The 19,532-nt window shown below is 32.4% G+C and overlaps 3 protein-coding genes across 8 annotated transcripts; 1 reads left to right on the top strand and 2 right to left on the bottom strand.

Annotated features, from left to right (window-relative positions):
* Positions 1–99: 99 nt before the first annotated feature.
* LOC122717268 (RNA exonuclease 1 homolog) lies at positions 100–5,607 on the top strand. Of its 2 annotated transcripts, none has more exons than XM_043941177.1 (10): positions 100–582; positions 720–805; positions 918–2,528; positions 2,614–2,950; positions 3,071–3,240; positions 3,320–3,790; positions 3,865–4,162; positions 4,321–4,483; positions 4,704–4,963; positions 5,106–5,607. In XM_043941177.1, exons 1-10 carry the CDS (start codon positions 483–485, stop codon positions 5,189–5,191), a joined length of 3,582 nt encoding a protein of 1,193 aa, XP_043797112.1. In that variant the 5' UTR covers positions 100–482; the 3' UTR covers positions 5,192–5,607. The 2 variants fall into 2 exon arrangements, with proteins under 2 accessions (XP_043797112.1, XP_043797120.1); XM_043941185.1 differs by having other exon boundaries at positions 933–2,528.
* A 1,773-nt stretch (positions 5,608–7,380) lies between these two features.
* Positions 7,381–15,676, bottom strand: LOC122717289 (solute carrier family 41 member 1-like). Of its 5 annotated transcripts, none has more exons than XM_043941215.1 (8): positions 15,250–15,676; positions 12,037–12,136; positions 10,867–11,004; positions 10,147–10,600; positions 9,802–9,981; positions 8,784–9,244; positions 8,214–8,434; positions 7,381–8,121 (listed from the first exon to the last, which is right to left on the bottom strand). In XM_043941215.1, the coding sequence occupies exons 3-8, from the start codon at positions 10,950–10,952 to the stop codon at positions 7,781–7,783; spliced, it is 1,743 nt and encodes a 580-aa protein (XP_043797150.1). In that variant the 5' UTR covers positions 10,953–11,004; positions 12,037–12,136; positions 15,250–15,676; the 3' UTR covers positions 7,381–7,780. The 5 variants fall into 5 exon arrangements, with proteins under 5 accessions (XP_043797150.1, XP_043797169.1, XP_043797160.1 ...); XM_043941234.1 differs by lacking the exon at positions 15,250–15,676 and adding an exon at positions 14,466–14,904; XM_043941225.1 differs by lacking the exon at positions 15,250–15,676 and adding an exon at positions 12,370–13,159.
* A 215-nt stretch (positions 15,677–15,891) lies between these two features.
* LOC122717323 (solute carrier family 41 member 1-like) lies at positions 15,892–19,093 on the bottom strand. Its single transcript, XM_043941292.1, has 6 exons — positions 18,283–19,093; positions 17,721–18,192; positions 17,466–17,613; positions 17,124–17,329; positions 16,903–17,051; positions 15,892–16,798 (listed from the first exon to the last, which is right to left on the bottom strand). Exons 1-6 carry the CDS (start codon positions 18,673–18,675, stop codon positions 16,613–16,615), a joined length of 1,554 nt encoding a protein of 517 aa, XP_043797227.1. The 5' UTR covers positions 18,676–19,093; the 3' UTR covers positions 15,892–16,612.
* Between the last annotated feature and the right edge of the window lie 439 nt (positions 19,094–19,532).

Here is a 19,532-nt window from a genome sequence, read left to right on the forward strand (position 1 = left end):
AAATTATGAAATACGAAATCAACTAGGGATTTTAATTTTTTCTTCTTCTCTTAGTAAAATGACGAGTATAGAATACTTACAAAGTTAGTACTACAGAAATGTAAAATAACGGGAAATAGTTAAATGGGGGAAAGAGTAAGATCTGTATGAAAGATTGGGTTGGGGGGAGGAGACGAATACTTATAAACAAATCGCGAATAGGGAAATGTACATAAGTCAATTGTACATAACCTCGGTTCTCGGGATTTAATTCACTTCGAGTTTCATATTTTCAATGCGTCTTGTAAAAATGTATACATTTCTTTTGGATAATGGCCAAACATACTAAATGTAACTAAATGTAAAAGAGAATAATGTTTGATCTATAAAAGAAGTTTAGAAAATTTATTTTTGTTTAAAAATCAGCGTTTTTATGTGACATTATACGATATTTTTTGATGAAAGAATGAGCGATCGAAGGTATAAGATACGATGAAATAGTTATGTTGCCTTCGACTGGTTATTTTAAAGCTATTAACTGTCCATTTTATGAAAGTGGAACGTGCGATAGACCTTATTGTCATTTCAAACATTCGAAACGAGGTAAATCATGTTGTTGTTTGATATTTAATATACTTTATATTATATTTCAAGAAATTTATTTTCATTCGAATATTAGAATTTTTTTCATAAAAGATATCAAAAAAAAAAAAAAAAAAAAGATTTGATTATTATTTTAGAAGATGTTGGAATCACCACGGAGGCGATCGAGACGGTGGAAAACCGTTCCACGAGTCAAGTTGAAGAGTCCAAAAGTGCTACAATGGTAATATCTGATTTTTATTTGGAATTTTACAACAAAAATTACAAAAAATTGTCAAAAAAATCTTAACTAATCGAAATTTTACACAGATGTAGATAATAAATTTTCTTGCCAGAATGTTGTTTCTCAGGTAGTCGAAGGATTAGACTCAACGTTAACTTCTGGGTCCACTGGTACGATAAATAATGTTACAGCCGATATGATGGAAGAAAGAACAGATACATCTGTTAATATGCAACTTCCATGCGTTTATAATCCAACACCGATTGCAGAATTAAAGAAACGTCATATACCAATAGTATCTTATATGCCAACGAGAAAAAGTAAAGTTGCTGTAAAGCGTAAATGTTCTCCAGATGGAGTTAAGCCTTGGTTAAATATAGGTAACGAGTCTATGGAATCTCAAAATGTTGAAATTAAATACAAACCTACTATGATAATCAGTCCTGAATCTCGAGATACTATGCAGAGTTACATACCTACATGTAAATCGGATTCAGCTTCGTTAAATTCTTGCAAGGATGGTAGTTCGAACGAGTATTTATTTAAACTCAGGGAAACTTATTATCCAAAATGTAAAAAGAGAAGAGAAGAATATGTTCCAAAGAAAGTAAAAGCTCCATTAAAATCTGTCGATGGATTAAAAGAATCTGCGTTTGATCATTTTGAAACTGAGCTTGATATGATAGACGAAGTATTTACTAAATCGTCTACTAAATCGATTTCTGATGTACAATCTGACAAATTGTCTCAAGATAATAAATCTTCTATAAATATTGAACCGAAATTTTCTGACGATGAAGAAGAAAATAATCGCGATAATATCGAAAATCATAGTCACAATGACACAAATAAAACCAATACTGCACAAATTGATTCCATAGACACAGAACAAATTGATTCGTATCGTGATACTGAGAAATCCGATTATTTGAAAAATAATCAGAAAATAGATGCACATTATTCAAAGTCAATTAATGATAATAATTGCATTAATGAAAATACATATAGTAACATTTTGAATCGAGATAGATTTCCAAATAAAGAAAATTCGAAAAAATCTTTGCAGGCTGACAAAGGGAGTGTATCAGAAGTAAATTCGAATAAAAATACTTTTGAAAATGATAAGGAATATAAGAGCAGAGATAAAAATAAAAGTGAAAATGAAAAGGATCAAAATACATCTCGTAAAAGATACAAGGATAAGTATGAGTCGAGTAAAAAAACTCATTCCAATTCTTGTAGTAAAAGTAAAAGTAAAAATCATTTAAAACACAAAAGCAAAGGATCAAGAGATAAGAAATATGATAAAGATAAGAATAAATATAAGCATCAGGAAAAAGATAAAAATAAAGAAAGCAAACACAAGACGAAAAATGATAGAAGGGATCATCATGGATCTGAGAAACGTCACGGCTATTCTTCTGGGAAAAGAGAAGAACATGTTAAAAATAAAAACAATAAAAGTTACAAACATTCGAAAATAGATCGTAAGTCGAGTGATACGATAATCGAGAAATTGCACGTACATGAACGAAATAAAGAAGAAATAAATTCAACTCGCAAATCGGTAAATTCGGTAGAAAATATCCGTTTGAATTCGATAAATAATAGTGATGAAGAGAACGAGGATCATCAAAGTATCATCGATAACGATATTGATGTAACTTTCAGTACATCTGATTCGGATCATGATGTACAAGAAGAATGTTTAAAAATATTTCAGGTATGCACATTAAAAATTGATCTTATCGAGATTCTCTAAAAAATTGAAGAATAGTATCGAAGAATATATTTATTTGTGTTACAAGGAATATCAAGTACCTGAACGGTCAAAAGAAATAGAGCCATCGAAAGAATTATCGGCATTCCACGAGAACGAAAAGGAACAAAAAGAAGAGATTGGCAGAAAAAGAGTGGCGCATCCTTCAGCTGCCGCATGTGTTACCAGACAAATTGGAATTAATCAACAGGCAAGAAAATTAATAAATCCGCAACAAAAAATGTATGAAAGATGGCGTTTAATACGAGATACTGTAACAGAAAAACCTATTAACGCGAGCAGTAATATTTCTAAGGATGTGCGCCGAATTTGTCCCGAAACGATAGGGATAACGAGCAACAACGATTTAAAATTAAATGGAAATGGTAATATAATAATTTTTTTGGGAAAATATACGAAAATATTTTAAATATTATAAATAAACATTATGTTAATTAATTAGTTATCTATACGAGATTTATTTTGTTTGATAATATTTGTAACAGGTCGCGTCCGAATTGCTCATGTACCGTATGCTAAATCTTTAGCGATAGAAAAAAAAAAGGTGACGGAAAATTGTGTAGGAAAATTAGGAGAAACAAAAATAACGGATAATTATAAAACAGCTGCGCAAACAGCGAAGAGTGGTATACGTATTGCTCATGTTCCACAAGTGGTCTGTATTAAATATTTTAAGATTAATTGTTAGGGCATAATATTTTGTTATGATTGTTGATATGTTAATTGTCTTTTAGATTCCTCAATTAATACGTCCTGAACCTTTGCAAGTAACCACGCAAAAATTTCCTTTAAATGTTCGTCAGTATTACGTGAATATGATGCATGACGTATGCGTGTTAATTTACACAAATTCCGAGGATGCAGCTCAACGTGCAGTCAAAGAAGAATACGCTTGTCACGAAAGATGTAAAGCGCTAGCTGTTTACAAAAATTCATGCATGCTTGCTGCTCATAGATTGAGAAAAGAAGTTGATCAAAATTCATCTGTGGATAATAATGCAACAACAATGCCGGGTAGCAGTACGATGTCTCACGAAGTAATACTTGCTGGGAAAGTTAAAGGTTCCTGGAGTGTTCTTAAGACAAAAAAATCTGTTATGGAATTTAGAGGTGCAATTCTATATACTATGTTAAAAAAATGGATAATGACGGAACAACAACTTCGAGATAACGGATTTCCTCGTCCACATCCCGATGGTCAGAAGGTAAAATATAATAAAATTTAATAAAATTCATTGAATTTATTTATTTTTTAATGTTAAATATTCTTTAAATTCAGGGCCGTGCCAAAGTTTATGTAACCAATTCGCGAAATCAAAGTGTTCTGTCAAAAGTGCCTAACGAAAGAATTTGTAGTCGATGCGGTCAAACTTACATGATCGATAATCAAGGATTTGCTTTACAACCACAGAATTGTATATATCATTGGGGCAGAAAATTCACAATCAGAGGTGAAAGCAAATATAGTTGTTGTCAACAATATGGTTCTGCAACTGGTTGTTGCGATGCAAAAACACACGTTTGGGATTATACAGATTATGAAAATCTTCGTGGCTATGTAAAAACTTTGCCAAAAAGTAATTCTTAAATATTTATTCTCTTTTTATTCCTCTTTTTTCTTTTTCTATATTCAATTATATATATATATATATATATTTATATTTTCTATACCTTTTTTTTTCTATTTCTTCTGTTTTTCATTGTTATTATTCTTGTTATCGTTATCATTGTTAAGATACACCGATCGAAGAACAAGGAGTATATGCGCTTGATTGTGAAATGTGTTATACTACTCAAGGACTGGAACTAACCAGGATAACAGTTATTGACGAGGATTGCAATGTAGTATACGAGACGTTAGTCAATCCGCAAAATCCTATAATAGATTATAACACAAGGTAAAAAAAAAGTATTAAAATTTTTTCTTTCCTCTTCCTCTTTCCCTCTCATCCCTTTTTTCTTTTTTTCCTTTAGATGAAGAAATGTATATATAGTGTGTGTATGCGTGCGTGCGTGCGTGTGTGTATGCGCGCATGTGTGTATTTATTTATTTATTTTTATTCTTTTTCTGAGCAAATAACAATATTATATATATTATCCGTGGAATCGTGTGTGCAGATTTTCTGGTATTACGGAAGAAAATATGAAAAATGTTACAACAACGTTATTAGATGTTCAAGCGACACTGCTGACAATGTTTTCTGAGAAAACTATATTAGTCGGTCATAGTTTAGAAAGCGATTTCAAAGCTTTAAGACTCTTGCATGGAACTGTGGTCGATACAAGCGTGATGTTTCCACATAAAAATGGATATCCACAGAAGAGAGCATTAAAGAATCTTTGCTCGGAATATTTAAGAAAGCTTATTCAAAATGATGGTTAGTTGAAAAATTATTTATTTTCTATTTTTATTGGAAATATATAGTTAATTTTTTTCATGATTTTTTTTATACGTTATAATTTATGATGGAATAAAATCAACTATTCCGATTAATCTTTTAACAATATTAATTTTAACAGTTGGTGGACACGATAGTAAAGAGGATGCCATCGCTTGTATGGAATTAATACTTTGGAAAGCAAAGGAAGAAGCAAAATTACAATAGATGATGTCAGACTGAATCGTGTATAGCTTATGATTTTACGGATTATTAAACGATGATAATCGTTTTCTTTTTTTCTAACTATTGTATGAATTGTATTATAGTTTTTTATGTATAAATGTGATATACATATGTCAGATAAATTGTGGAATCGATTATTATCACAATCATAACTCACCTTTGAATTACATTTACAGTTTTACGATAGTACAAGTTTATTCTTTTGGTCGTATGTAATTCATACTTTTATAAGATTTCGTTATTATTGCGCTTTGATTTTTGAATCGTTCGAAATGTAAATAGAACAATATATGGATGATCTATGTTGTATCTCTTTTCTTAGTTCTCTTCGAAACTATACAAGATGTAAACTTATTTTTGGAGATTAAAAGTCTTGCAATAAACGAACTTGAATATTTTGTACGTGTTCAAATATTTTTTTCTTCGTTAATATTCTTTTAACAAAAATAAAATTATAAAATAAATTAATGTTTTATTAATAAAATAAATATTGAATATTTATAACCGATCATTAAATAAATAAAAGAGAGAATATAAATAGAAATAATAAATAATATGTACACGGATAATAAAAAATATATTTGATTTTTTTTCGATCCAATTTTATTATATAAAACTACATCGATGTTTCATTCAAATGTGCGTTCAATCGTTTTGTACCAACATGGCATCTTGATTTCAATTTTACCATTGAAACACAATCGATCAACAATTTTTTTTACTCGATTCGTTCGATTGAACTAAGACATTTTAGAATGCGTATACTTTGACGTATAACAGGTACCATGACGTGAATAAGCGAGCTTATTTCATTATTTGCATCTATGGTTCGTATATAAATAGCTCGCAGCTACGTTTTGCTGTCATAAACGGACTTTTTTTCTCATTTTAGCACCGTATTGAAAAATAATCATCATTAACTTTTACTTTTTAAATTTACGGTATCCAAGATTATTTTGTCTCCTCTCATTCTCTTTCTCTCTCTCTCTCTCTCTCTCTCTCTCTCTCTCTTCACCTCTTGTATATTATTTTCATCTCTTTTCATTTTCTCGTTCAAATTGCAATTCGAAGAATCGCAATTAGAAATAATTCGAAGGGAAATAATTCATGTTTAAATCATTTATACACATACATACTTACTACCAGTATGTATATGTATCTTATTAGGAAATCTTGAACAGTATATTCGAAATATATTAATGAAACAACGAAGTATCTTCCTTCGAATTGTCTTAAAACGAAACGACGATCGATGAATTTATGTTTATGAGTATGTGTAAAAGGAAGCGTTTATATTTTTCATTCGTGTTGGATAAAAAATAGTTTATCTGTCTCCTTCGAAACAAACATTATTGTCAAGATATACGTATTTATATCCTAATCTTTGGTATTTTGTATTTCTACTGGTTCTTACATTGAATGTTTTTCAAATTTTAGGCATTTTACCGCATTTGCGTATATGTGTAAAAAGAAAAAAAGATAAAGAAGTACGTGTTGCATCGTACGTGTTTCAACATACATAAGTAGCTACATACGTATATATGCATCGACACAATTCTAAAGAGATATCGAATATAATGTCGAATCATTTGTATATACGTATATATGTACGTAGTGAAAATATATTTTAAAATGTCGATAATAGGCTATCTTTGGTGGAAGACTCGCGGAATTATGTGGACTATATTCGCGGGTTGTGTAATTATTATAGCAACATAACAATTTCCAAATATGGAAGCACCCCGATTGACTTTGTCGTGTGATAGAAATTGTGCTAATAAGCGAATAGATATTGCAAATTAAGCGAAAATGTTGAAAAATAGCTTGCTTTGTATGTGTGATTCGATAATAATAATTATCATGATATTCGAAGGCAACTATTCAAGACACGTATATAAATCGTATCAACGTAAAGAATGATATCGAATATTATTTCATATTTGTCGATTATGAGGTGCCTTTTCTTTTTTTATTTCTCTATTCCTAATTATATTTTTCGGAACGATACCGATTCGACATCGATTTGAAAAACTTGTTTATGTTAAGAAATATGAGACATTGCATCAAGATTTTGTATACATTTATGCAGCCAATTTAATCAATAATGAAATTTTTTCGACTTGATATGAAATAAAATAATAAAATAATTATCGTATAGTATAGAAAAAAGATTTTTAACGAAAGAATATTCATATTTAATTAATTATCACGAAAATATAATACAATATAATATATATTTTTATCTTTCCTCTTTGGCAAAAGTACGATTTTGAGATTTTAGCATTGATTTTGAATTCGAATTGCACGTATTGCTTCGTTTTCTTGGAAAGGTATATTATCTTTTTAGATATGCTGACAAAATAATTATTTTTAAATTTTGCTTATGAGAAGAAAGAGAAAATATGGCACCATATATCTATTTATAACGGCGATATATGTATAATAATTATAAAAACTATGACAGCGACAACATTGGCGATAGCAATAACGATAACGATGATAGGATGTTGTTGGAAAAAAAAGAATCGGGGAAATATTTGCAGAATGCAAATATACGTATGTAGATATTTTTTAGGGAGGGATCGTTCGATCGAAATCTTGATCTCCAACAAGATAAAGAAATTGAAAAGCAATCGCTAATAAACTGATGCCTAATAAATCTCCCATCGCTGTTAAATATGGAATCGCCGAATTATCTGGATCGATTTTTCGTTTCCACATCCAATGTATCATTATGTACGCAATGTACAGGAGAGCGGCAACTTGGAGCATGGCGGCGCACAAGTAAACAAAAACGAAGAGAGGCGTTAATGAAGTGTTGCCATCCTTCATATAATTAATTAGATAAATGAAAATTATGTGGCCTGGTATAACCATTGCCATTAGAACTCTGGTTGTTCTCGCGTGCATACCTGGAAGAAAAAGAAATGGAATTAATCGTTGAAAGATAATGGATAAAAAGAAGAAATTGGTGGACTCAAGTGAAATAAATTTTGCTTTTTACCTTTGCCAAAAAAGTTAGCGATAGGTGTAATAAAGATAACGGGATGCGTGTGACCAGGTGGAATTAGAAGAGTTCCCAGTTCGGCTTGTTTGTGAAGGGCTGTCGATATTCTGCTTGCTTGTACAGCTACCAAATTTCCACCGACGCCGTTGATCACCGGTTGGAAAACGGTCAAGTTTTCGAATCGCGAGACCATGAATTCGAGTATCAGACCACCGCAACTGTTTGGTCAACAATAGCGGTCGTTCGTGTTCACTTTTAATATGTACTCGGTTCGTGCCTTCTTTTTATCCGTTCTTTTATTCTCGACATTCGTGAAACGAAATCAAACGAAACGAACAAAACGGAACGGAACGATACGAAATGAAACGGAACGGAACGGAACGAAACGAAACGAAATGGAACGAAACGAAACGAAACGAGACGAAACGAGACGAAACGAGACGAGACGAAACGAGACGAAACGAACGAAACGAACGAAACGAAACGAAACGAAACGAAACGAAACGAAACGAAACGAAACGAAACGAAACGAAATGAAAAGATATACACATATGAATCGGTACTCACCTGCTGATCAACATAGCGATCATGACAGGAGTCCATCCGGAGTAAAGGACATCGTTTGTGTATTTGTTTCTCTTGGCGATCCATACCCAGAGAGGTGTAATCAGGATGTAGCAAGCGATCACGAGGGGTGCGACCCAATCTTGTTTATTTATTGATTCGTAAAGAATCGTAGATATCCACGAGAGTAAAGCCAAAGAGGTGATATCTCCAAGACTGGCTGCGATCGGTGTCGCGACGTTGTCCGGATTAATGTGACAATGTCGGGAGAAAACGATCACACCTGCAGTTATCAATCCAAGGACGAACGAAGCCAGGGATGCGGTAACCAAACTGCTCGCGCACAATAGATATGCATGATCGAACGAGATGGTACCGTTTCGAGATGCTCCCATTACGATTGCCACCACAGAGCCGAGAAATCCAACCACTATCGCCTGGCACTGCCAACACGAACTGATTTTCTTTACACAAACGGTCGTACCGAGCGGAAATAATGATTGAAAATGATAAACGTTCGATCGGAATATAAGGAGAAGGAAAAATCCATGAAAATCCATCGATATCCATTGATACTATGTATCGATATCAGGAATTCGTTGAACTCGACAGATTTTTTTCCGGAAAAATTCTCGATAATAGAAAAAAATTGTAGAATATGCATTTTCGCGATAAGTATCGTCACATCGTATCACATCTCCAGTATTCGATCAGGTAAAAGAGCGCGATGATAAACATCACGTTGATTCTCGAAGGTCGTTTACCGTTCACGCGTTTAATGTGTGTAAGTATGCGTAATCAAATAAAATCGTGACGCCAATGATAAGACATCTGTGAATCGCGTTTTGTCGGTAGAAAGCATCCGATTTGGTGAATAATTTTCACGGCGAGTAACGATAAAAATATGTTGGAGGAAAGAGGGGAGGGAAAAAAAAAAAAAAAAAAAGAAAAAAACGATTTATATATTCACGGATTTAAAAATGAAAGGAAAAAGTAAAAATAGAATTTGAATCCGACTCACTTGAATCAAGACGAGATTTCCAACGATCATGTACCATTGTTGTTTCGGCGTGTCCATATGGCCGAGATTCGCTTGAGTCGAAAGACGGGATGCAAGAGTCATTTCTAAATTTCCTTTCAAACCCAATAACGCTGGGACTAGAATGATGAGTTCGCTCACTTTTTCGAACACGACCCAATGCTGTGAGGAATAAGAATAAGATAAGAAAGTAACGTAAGAATAAGATGTAACGTGGATGGACAATGGTTAATGATACACATAATAGATGTAATATTGATCGAAAGTAAGAAGGAAGAAGAGAGGAAAAATCTGAATTGAACGAAAACGAAGAGAAGAGATTCATACTTGAACTAAGTCTAAAACTAATCCTGCCCCCACCATGCCAAGGCCGGCGATAAGAAACGGTATGAAAACTTGAATGGTGATCGCCAAATACGATTCGAGAGGTTCATCTTCGTTTACACCGTATATTTTACTCTGAGCGACAAGATCGGGAAGACGGCCGCTATCGGTGGTTCCCTCGTCGAATATAGGTACATCGACGCGGTCTTGTTCCGCGGATTTTTCGTTGGGATCGGCGACGGTGTCAACCCCGACAACCGTGTCCATCCATGCGTTCGTGCCCGTTCCTCCCCCCATACCCGTCACCGTCACCGTAGTCGTGCCTGTGCCCAAACTCGTGCCCATGATCGTTGTGTTTACGATCGTTGATTCCGAGCCAGTGGTCGAACGAGCATCCTCCGACGTTATCCTGTGGCAAATTTGCTTTTCGGAAAGTAAAGGTTCTTTGCATTGATCACTGTCGACAGAAAATTAATTATGATTATATTAAAATAAATTATATATCATATAACGAGTATATATATATGTTCGAGTATGCGAATGTTCGTAACTTGGATATTTCGCGATTACCGATAGATATACGTAAAAGTATTTTTAATCTCGTTGCGGAAAAAAACCTAAGAAAATTGTATCTCGATGAATCGTATGAAAAAGCGCGTGCATGCGTGGATTTGAAAATTGAATATGATGAAATAATTATCGTGTAATAATTGTTGAACGTACTTTTCAAATTTGGATGTAACATCGATATGGGCGTTTTTGTCGGGAGGTAATCGTACCGGATGTTGATGCACCTGGTCCTCTATCATCTTCTACTGAGGATCCCGTGCGATTCGCTGCCACCGATATATAGCCATTCTCCTTTGAGAATGATAACGCTTGTCTAAATGTTCGCTCGTTGTAGTTGTATATTTCAGGACAAGAATCGAGCAAATTACGTAACCAACGAGGGACGATATCTCTAGTCTGATTCGCTCCGAACTACATTGTAAGGCTCATCGAAAATTAAAACACATCCATTTTTAATAAACGAACAAGCGTCAAATTTCGAATTTCGATTTCCATGATACTATGATTTATTCGTATCAAATATTTTTCAATCGTTCGATCGTTACCCGTTACTATTCATTTTATTATCTCACTCTTTTTCTTCTTTTTAATCAAAACTGTATCTTCCATAATTTTTCATATTCTGCTTTACGTACATACATATGTCCGTACACTTATTTGTTATTATTAGTCATTAAGCGTTAAAAAAAAAGTTAACGTTTTAAAAAAAAAAAAAAAAAAAAGAAAAAAAGAAAGAAAGAAAAGAACTGATCTTTTTATCGAATCAATTTATATTTCGTTCATGTTATACCACGCAAAAATACGATGGTACGTAAGACGATATTGATCCTCGAGTTTCGATGATTGTTACGTTTCATTTGCGATATTTTTCTTTTCTATTTTTTTTATTTTTTTTTTTTTTAAACGATCTTACTTTTTAAAAAAAAAATCGAGTCGAAAGTAAATGAAAATTGAACGTTAATTATTGCCTTATGCAAATTATCATTTATACGTATTTCCATATAACGTAAAATATAGTTTTTTTTCCGCGATATGATCGCGTTAAATTATAAATCGAAAATTTGTTTTTCATGTTCGATGATGATTTTGAAAAAAAATATAGAAAATAGGAAGGAATAGGAAACGTGTATGTATATTCGTGCAGAAGCGCGCGCGCGAGCGCGCGTGTGTATGAGAGAGATATAGAAAGAGAGAAAGAGAGTGAACAATTTTAACATGTATTTTGCCAATTATAGAATGTCGATTAGCGTCCCTGCCGTTTACATAAAAGATATTAAGATTGAGGAGGGAAAAATTTTTTTTTATAATATAGAAAAAAGTTACCTTTATCTTTGTAAGGGAATCCTCGATGATGTATCGAACCTTGACCAGATTCATAGACCCGAAAAACCTGATTTTCAATATTCTCGAAACTGTGTTGATTCTGATAAAAAAGAAAAATCAACCGTCGTCACGCATTTGGTGGTGTAAGGCTGGTGGCCTGGTGCGAGGCCGTTTCACACTATGGTTACATCGCGACTGATCTCGATCATGCATCACGTTTGTCTCCTTAAAACTCGCTTAGGACTTTTACCGGGAACATACGCTAAACGGAGCAAGCGCGAATTTATCGATCGCCAGTCGACGAAGTAAACCTTGATTGCTCGCCTACCTTACCGTCTGCTTTTCCTCGGCTATCTAACTCTATATCTTTCCGTTTCCTTGCCCATCTAACTATCAATCTATCGCCCGTCTTTCACACCTGTCTTTCTCTCTTAATCTTTTATCTTACTCATTCCTATTATTTATACATTATCTGTTATCTCGTTATTACTCGTTCACGTAACGTATCTATTATTTACGTCTGTCTGATTAATTATTGGATTATTTCTTCGTTTAGCTACGATCTCTTTAAATATCGTATGGCCTCTCTCACCTCTGCCTCGTTATTTCGCTTCATCGATCTTCTTACTAAAGAATCGCTACATCAGTCCATTTTAAATCTAATTTTGTCTTAACATTCGATATTTTGATGTAATTGGTTAAATTAATCATGATCGAATTGAACGAACGGTCTAGTCGGAGATTATCATTTTAAATTGTTCGTTGTTGTAAAAAAAATTGAAAGCATAAATTACCGAAGAAAACGAAACGAATGTTTTTTTTTTTACATTTGACGAAAAATCGAATTTTATAATTTCATTTATACGTTAAATCTTATACGAATCGACATCCATTTATATGCGAAACGTGAAAGTAGTGTGTAGTAGCGATCGGTCGAACGATAATATATTTATTAAAAATTGCTTGTTTCGTATTTATCATTTTATCGTTAATTTTAGCTTTGTTATCTGCATACATTATGCAGAATCTGTGTATACCTGCAATATTTATTTATTATTTACTAATTATATTAATTTAATTATGATAATGTTTATATTTATTATATATATAAGTATTTTCCGCGCGCGCGCATGTGTATTATTATTATATATTTTTATCATACTATGTACTTTTTATCTATATACTTCCTAAAAGATCGATTATGTAAGACCTCTGATAGTCGGTCGTCCGCAAATCGAGCGTTTCACTTTGACATTGAGTTTCGACTCACGAGTATCGCAACTCACCGCGTTATAACTGAATCGAGAGTTTCCTGCACTTTGTGACGCAAAGATTTTTCTCATTCATCGTTTAATCCCAATTATTTATTTCTTCTTTCGATCCACGCTAATAGAACGAATCATTTTTGATACCTGTAATAATTGGCTCTTTGCATCTTATTATGCAATAAATTATATATTATAAATTACTTATATGTATATATACATATATATATTGATCTCAGAAATATATATACATCGCATGCGTATATAAACTAGTAATAATATGAGTAATTAAACGAATAATTGTTGAAAAAGAACTGTCAAATTTGCATAATTTATACGCAAGAATAAACGAAGAATATGAAATTAACTATAATGATATGACTGTTTGATAAATATTTGAATATTCGTACACACGTGTACGTAAAAATAGTAAATAGAAAATAGAATAAATAAGATAGATAGAAATGTGTTATAATTAAATTTTCGATAAAAATTATATCTAAATGGATCTATCTATTGATTATTATTGAAATAATAAAGGACGAGCGTGCAAATGAGCGAATTAGTAATGATTTACGTTGGGAAGAAGATGGGAGAAGAAGAAAATAAAAGAAATAGAAGAGTTGGATTATGATGAGAATATTACTCGCGATTGTTATATTATGTTGTAATATCACGTGGAGGTAAATATACGTACAAGTTTGACGTGTCATTTTTTTCCCGTTGTTTTACACCCGCGATAATATATGTATCTCTTAAAATCTAAACTATCTTGTTGTTAACATCGAGTTTCTACGGATATGCGATACGTGTATGCGAATTAAATTCTTGGGTATGATAAATAATACTCGAGAGATTGTGCAATGCGTATGTATATAAATCGACGATCAAAATGACATTATGAGGAGAGAAAATATTTGAATGAAAAGTAAAATGAGAAGTAAATGTATTAATTGTAAATACGAAATAACGAGTGTGAAAAATAGAAATAATGCACAATAGGAAATCAAACGAGACGTGTGATATTCGTGCATCGGGATTTGCAAACATTGCCGTTTAACGTTAACGGCGCGCGAGTACGAAGCACTTCCGTAACATATTCACAAATTGATAAATTACTCCACGTGTTTAAGTTCGACCATGAGGAGCAATAACTTAACATACGTTTTGATACTTGGTTCCCGTGACCTGCGAACCGTGCTTTCGATCTCGTTTCTTTCATTTATCGTGGAAGGCCAAGAGTCTTTCGTTCCTTTATCCCTATACTCGTTTTTTTGCTATATCTCGTAACAAAGAAGAGGTATAGTTGGTTTGTATTTTATAATTATATTTATGCACGGCGAGATGAAAAAAAAAAAGAGATAAATACATACGAAGAAAAAAGATTTCATGAAGAAAGGATCATTTGCGCGCGATCAGATAAAAATGTTTTTTATAATTCGCGTTTTTTTCGCACACCGTTAAATGCATAATATTTTCTTTCTTTCTTTCTTTCTTTTCTTTTTTTTTTTTCCTATTTTAAATTCAAACTTAACGTATTACAAAGCTCGATAACCGATATAGCAATTTAGCTTTTCTTAAGCTTAATGTTAATTTTTATTCTATATCTTGGTTTTTCTTTTTTTTTTCCATTTCATAATAATTGATGATAGTAATAAATGAAGAATAAAGAATGGACTATGATATATTATGATATATATATATGTATGATATACATATATATATATCATACGTATACACACACACACATATATGTATGCAATGTACAAATATAAAAACAACGAAACGCAAAAGAATAACACGGAGATGTGAAACACCGAACGAAGATAGACGAAGATAGATTCGATTTATTTTGTCGATCGATCCATTTGTTGGAATATGTATTTAACGCGATTAAAAAAAAACGTAGAAACGGGATATTATATTTTGATAAATGATAACAACCGACCCAAGATTCGCGACACTTTCTCCCTTTATTCTTGACTACATCCAAGCTACCGCGATGGATGTAGAGAGGTCGGTATAAGAACTGTTTTAAAAAATGACTCGATCGAGCAACGCGATAGATAAAATGTAAAAGGCTCCACCGAGAACGAGGCGATAGTTGGCACTGACAGATCTAACTATTTCATTGACGGAGACAGGCTGATGTCCCTCTCGACCACAACTTGGTCGTTTCGCGTTTGTACATTATACATGTACGAATCGTTGACTGATGTTGATGTGCACGTGCAAGCATCACGATATATATTCGTTGAACGCACACGCTCAGATCTGCCTCGTTTATGCGATTACGCTTACAAACCTTTAAGCCCTATTCGTAACTCGATCGTACAATATCGTACGAAAGAAAAACACCGCGCATTCTCTATCTCTTCAATCTCATTCTCTCTCTCTCTCTCTCTCTCTCTCTCTCTCTATATATATATATATATATATATATATATTTATAAAACTTTTATTTCGTTATAATATTCTTTTTTTCTTTTCTTCTATTATTCTATCTTCTATTCTTATTCTGCATCATGTTTCTCATTTATACCTTTTAAATTAACTCGAATTCGTTGTATATGCATAATAAAAAAGAATATTTAAAAATTTAACGATACAACGTATACGTATGTATCTATAAGTCGAATTTATTTCGATTCGCATAAGTACATTATTTGGTACAAAATATTTGAGCATGTTTCGTTATATACGATATGCGGGACATGTATTCGCTTCAAATTTAACAATTCAAATGAATACTATATTCGTTATTATATATTTTTTTGTACGCACATGGATATTTAAAAATTATATATATAAACTTCACCGATTATATTGCAAATTATAATATTTGATCGATATTGAAACAATTTTAAAATTTGTTTCAAAATCTTATAATTACTTTACATCGTTATCGCTATCTATTTTTCTTTAGTTTTGCATTTTTCAAACCGATATGTACACACATACACGCACGCACGCACGCACGCACGCACGCACGCACGCACGCACGTACGCGCGCACGCATGCACGCAAGACTGTACAATAGAAAATACCGAAGAAAAACGAGAAAAACATTGTAAGGATGTAACGTTGAAGAAAACGGAAAGAAAAAAAAAAGAAAAAGAAAAAGAAAAAGGAAAAAAAAAGTGAATAATATCGATTCGTTTCAAAAATGTAATTTACAAGGATAGAAATAGCACGAAATATCTCGATATTTGATCAAATATCGCGCAATATAGTATCAATGAATAACGTTATGCTCGTTGTTCTTTTTTTTTTCTGTACATATTCGTTCTAACTTTAGACTTAAAGTCCCATCAGTCTCCAACATCAGAATCTCCATCTCCAATTGCGTAAAGCAAGTGAAACGCGATTCCTAATAGAGCTGTTCCTATCAAATCACCCGCTGCAGTTAGATATGGTATGGCAGAACTATCTGGATCCATTCCTCGTCTCCACATCCATACGACCATTAATTGTGTGATATATAACAATAATATTACCTATCAATCAAATCAAATCAAAAATGCAACTTTCTAATCGTCTGCCAATCATTTGTTTTATATCTATTGTATGTATGATATGGATTGGAATTAGGTACATGTACCTGTACTAAAGCGGCGCTTAAATAAACAATAAGAAATATAAGTGTAAAAGAAGTATGACCAGCTTGAAGATAACTGATGGTGTAGCCAAATATTAAATGGCCTGGTATCACCATTGTTAATAAAACTCTAGCAGTTCTTGCATGCCCGCCTATAACGTAATCGTATTGTAGATACGAACACAAACACACGTTTGTTTCAATTTTATCATTGATCTACGTACCTTTTGCACAAAAAATATGGAATGGATTGAAACGGACGATAAGTATTTCTTGATTATTGGATCGTCGGCCATCTTTATGTAAAGACGTTGATATTCTACTAGCTTGAACAGCGGCCAAATTACCGCCAACACCGTTTATTACTAGTTGAAATACTGCTACACCTTTGTAATTGGATACGGTGTAATCTAATATTAAACCACCCACGCTAAAATTCATGTTAAATAACGATAATGCGATATTTTTTTAAAATTATATAAATTTTATAAAAATTATAAAAAATATATATATATATATATATATAAGATATATACTTTCAAAATGAAAAACATGGAAATACCTACCTACTAATTAACATTGCACATATTACAGGCGCCCAGCCATAATCTAATATTTCTCTGGTAAATGGATTTCTAGCTGCGATATAATACCAAATTGGTGTGACGATAATGTGAAATGTTATCAACACAGGTGCTATCCATGGTGCATATTCTGAAATAACGTTATAAAATATTTGACTAATGGAAATTAATGGAAACTAATTTTCAAGTGATAATTTACTTACGTTGCATATATTTATTGCTTGCATATATATTTACCTGATGCTCTATAAAGAAGAGATGCTATTCCTGAAAGAAGCATTAAAGTGGTTAAATCACCGAGAGAAGCTGCAATTGGCGTGGCTATATTATCTGGATCGATGTTTATCTGTTTGGACAATAATATAACTGCGACCATCACCAAACTTAATAAAAAACTTGCTATAGATGCAGTAACTAAGGCACTGGCACATAATAGAAATGCATGATAAATATCGAATTGCGCTTCTGGAATCCAACCGAGTATTATAGCAGCCAAAGAAGCCAGTAAGCCTACTACAGTTGCTTGACATTGTATCAAAGCAAGATTTCCAACGATCAAAGCCCATTGCTGTTTCCTTGTATCCATGTGTCCAAGATTTACATGGGTCGAAAATCGAGAGGCTAATGTCATTTCTAAGTTTCCTTTTAAGCCAAGCAATGCTGGTACTAATATGTAAACTTCAGATACCGTTTGATATACAGGCCAATGCTACAAAAAAGAAGAGATAATTAAATATGATTTCGATATATGCATATTATATGTATTTCTATTAAATTGAACATATCTGTACAACATTACCTGTACAACATCCAGCAACATACTGGCTGCTACCATGCCGAAGCCAGCTAACAAAAAAGGCACGAACATTTGTATAGACATAAACCAAACATTTTCATCTTCAAATTGTCTAAATTGATTGTCTCGGGTAACCGATTTTTTTGCGTTATCGTTTATACATCGATGATCAATCGAAGATGGTATAAGTCGTTGTTTATGTTCTTCCTCGCTTTCCGTTTCTTCGTCAGTTTTTATTTCCATTTCCATAATAATATCGGATACATTCGATCGAAGCGATTCATCACTATCCAAACCCACCATTTCGTTCATGTAAAATTTCTTTTCTGATTTTCTGTGCCTTATATTTAATAAATTATTTCCGTATACTTTCATTCCTATATTAGCATGGTTCATTCTTGTTAAATCGCTTTCCAAACCGTACTATCGAGAACTGTAACGAAAAAATGATTATGCTGCTATTCTTTTAAACTTAAAAATCAAAAACTTGTATCTTAATGTGAATGTAACTTTTGTAATTGATATCTAATTATCGAGCATTATATATTATTATTATTATTATTATTGTGTTGTTGTTGTTGTTGTTGTTATTGTTGATTTTGTTATCATGATCATGATGATCATCGTCGTTGACTATTCATCCATTCTTATTATCAAATATCCTTATATATATATATAGTCATCTTTATCAATATCCTTATAGTTTTCATCATTTATATCTCTATTCTTCATTTTTTTGTGCTCGTTCTATTATTATCATCGTCATCGTCGTTGCCTTCGCCATCATCATCATCATCATCATCATTATCATCATCATCATCATCATCATCATCATCATCATCACCATCATTAACATTATCATCATTATCATCATCATCATCATCATCATCATCATCATCATCATCATCATCGTCGTCGTTGTCGTCGTCGTCGTTGTCGTTCTCATTGTCATCATTATCATCATCATCATCACCGTTAGCATTAATATTATTACATTGTTCGATCGATTCTATGTTTGATATTCTTTTTCTTTTTACGATACGATTAAAAATAATCATTATATATTAATAAAAATCTTTTTCCACTTATATACAATTTATTTTGGAATTTTAAAATAAAACTGTATAAAACTGTTAAACGAAAATAATATTGTACGCGAAAAATGAAATGAAATTATAGTAAAAAGAAAAGTATTTGAATGTACGAATGTACGAATTTATTTTAGAAGTATTTTTTTTTTTTTTTTTTTTTTC

Source organism: Apis laboriosa, unplaced genomic scaffold (genome assembly GCF_014066325.1).
Source record: "Apis laboriosa isolate Shangri-la unplaced genomic scaffold, ASM1406632v1 scaffold11_cov152, whole genome shotgun sequence".
NCBI lineage: Eukaryota > Metazoa > Arthropoda > Insecta > Hymenoptera > Apidae > Apis > Apis laboriosa.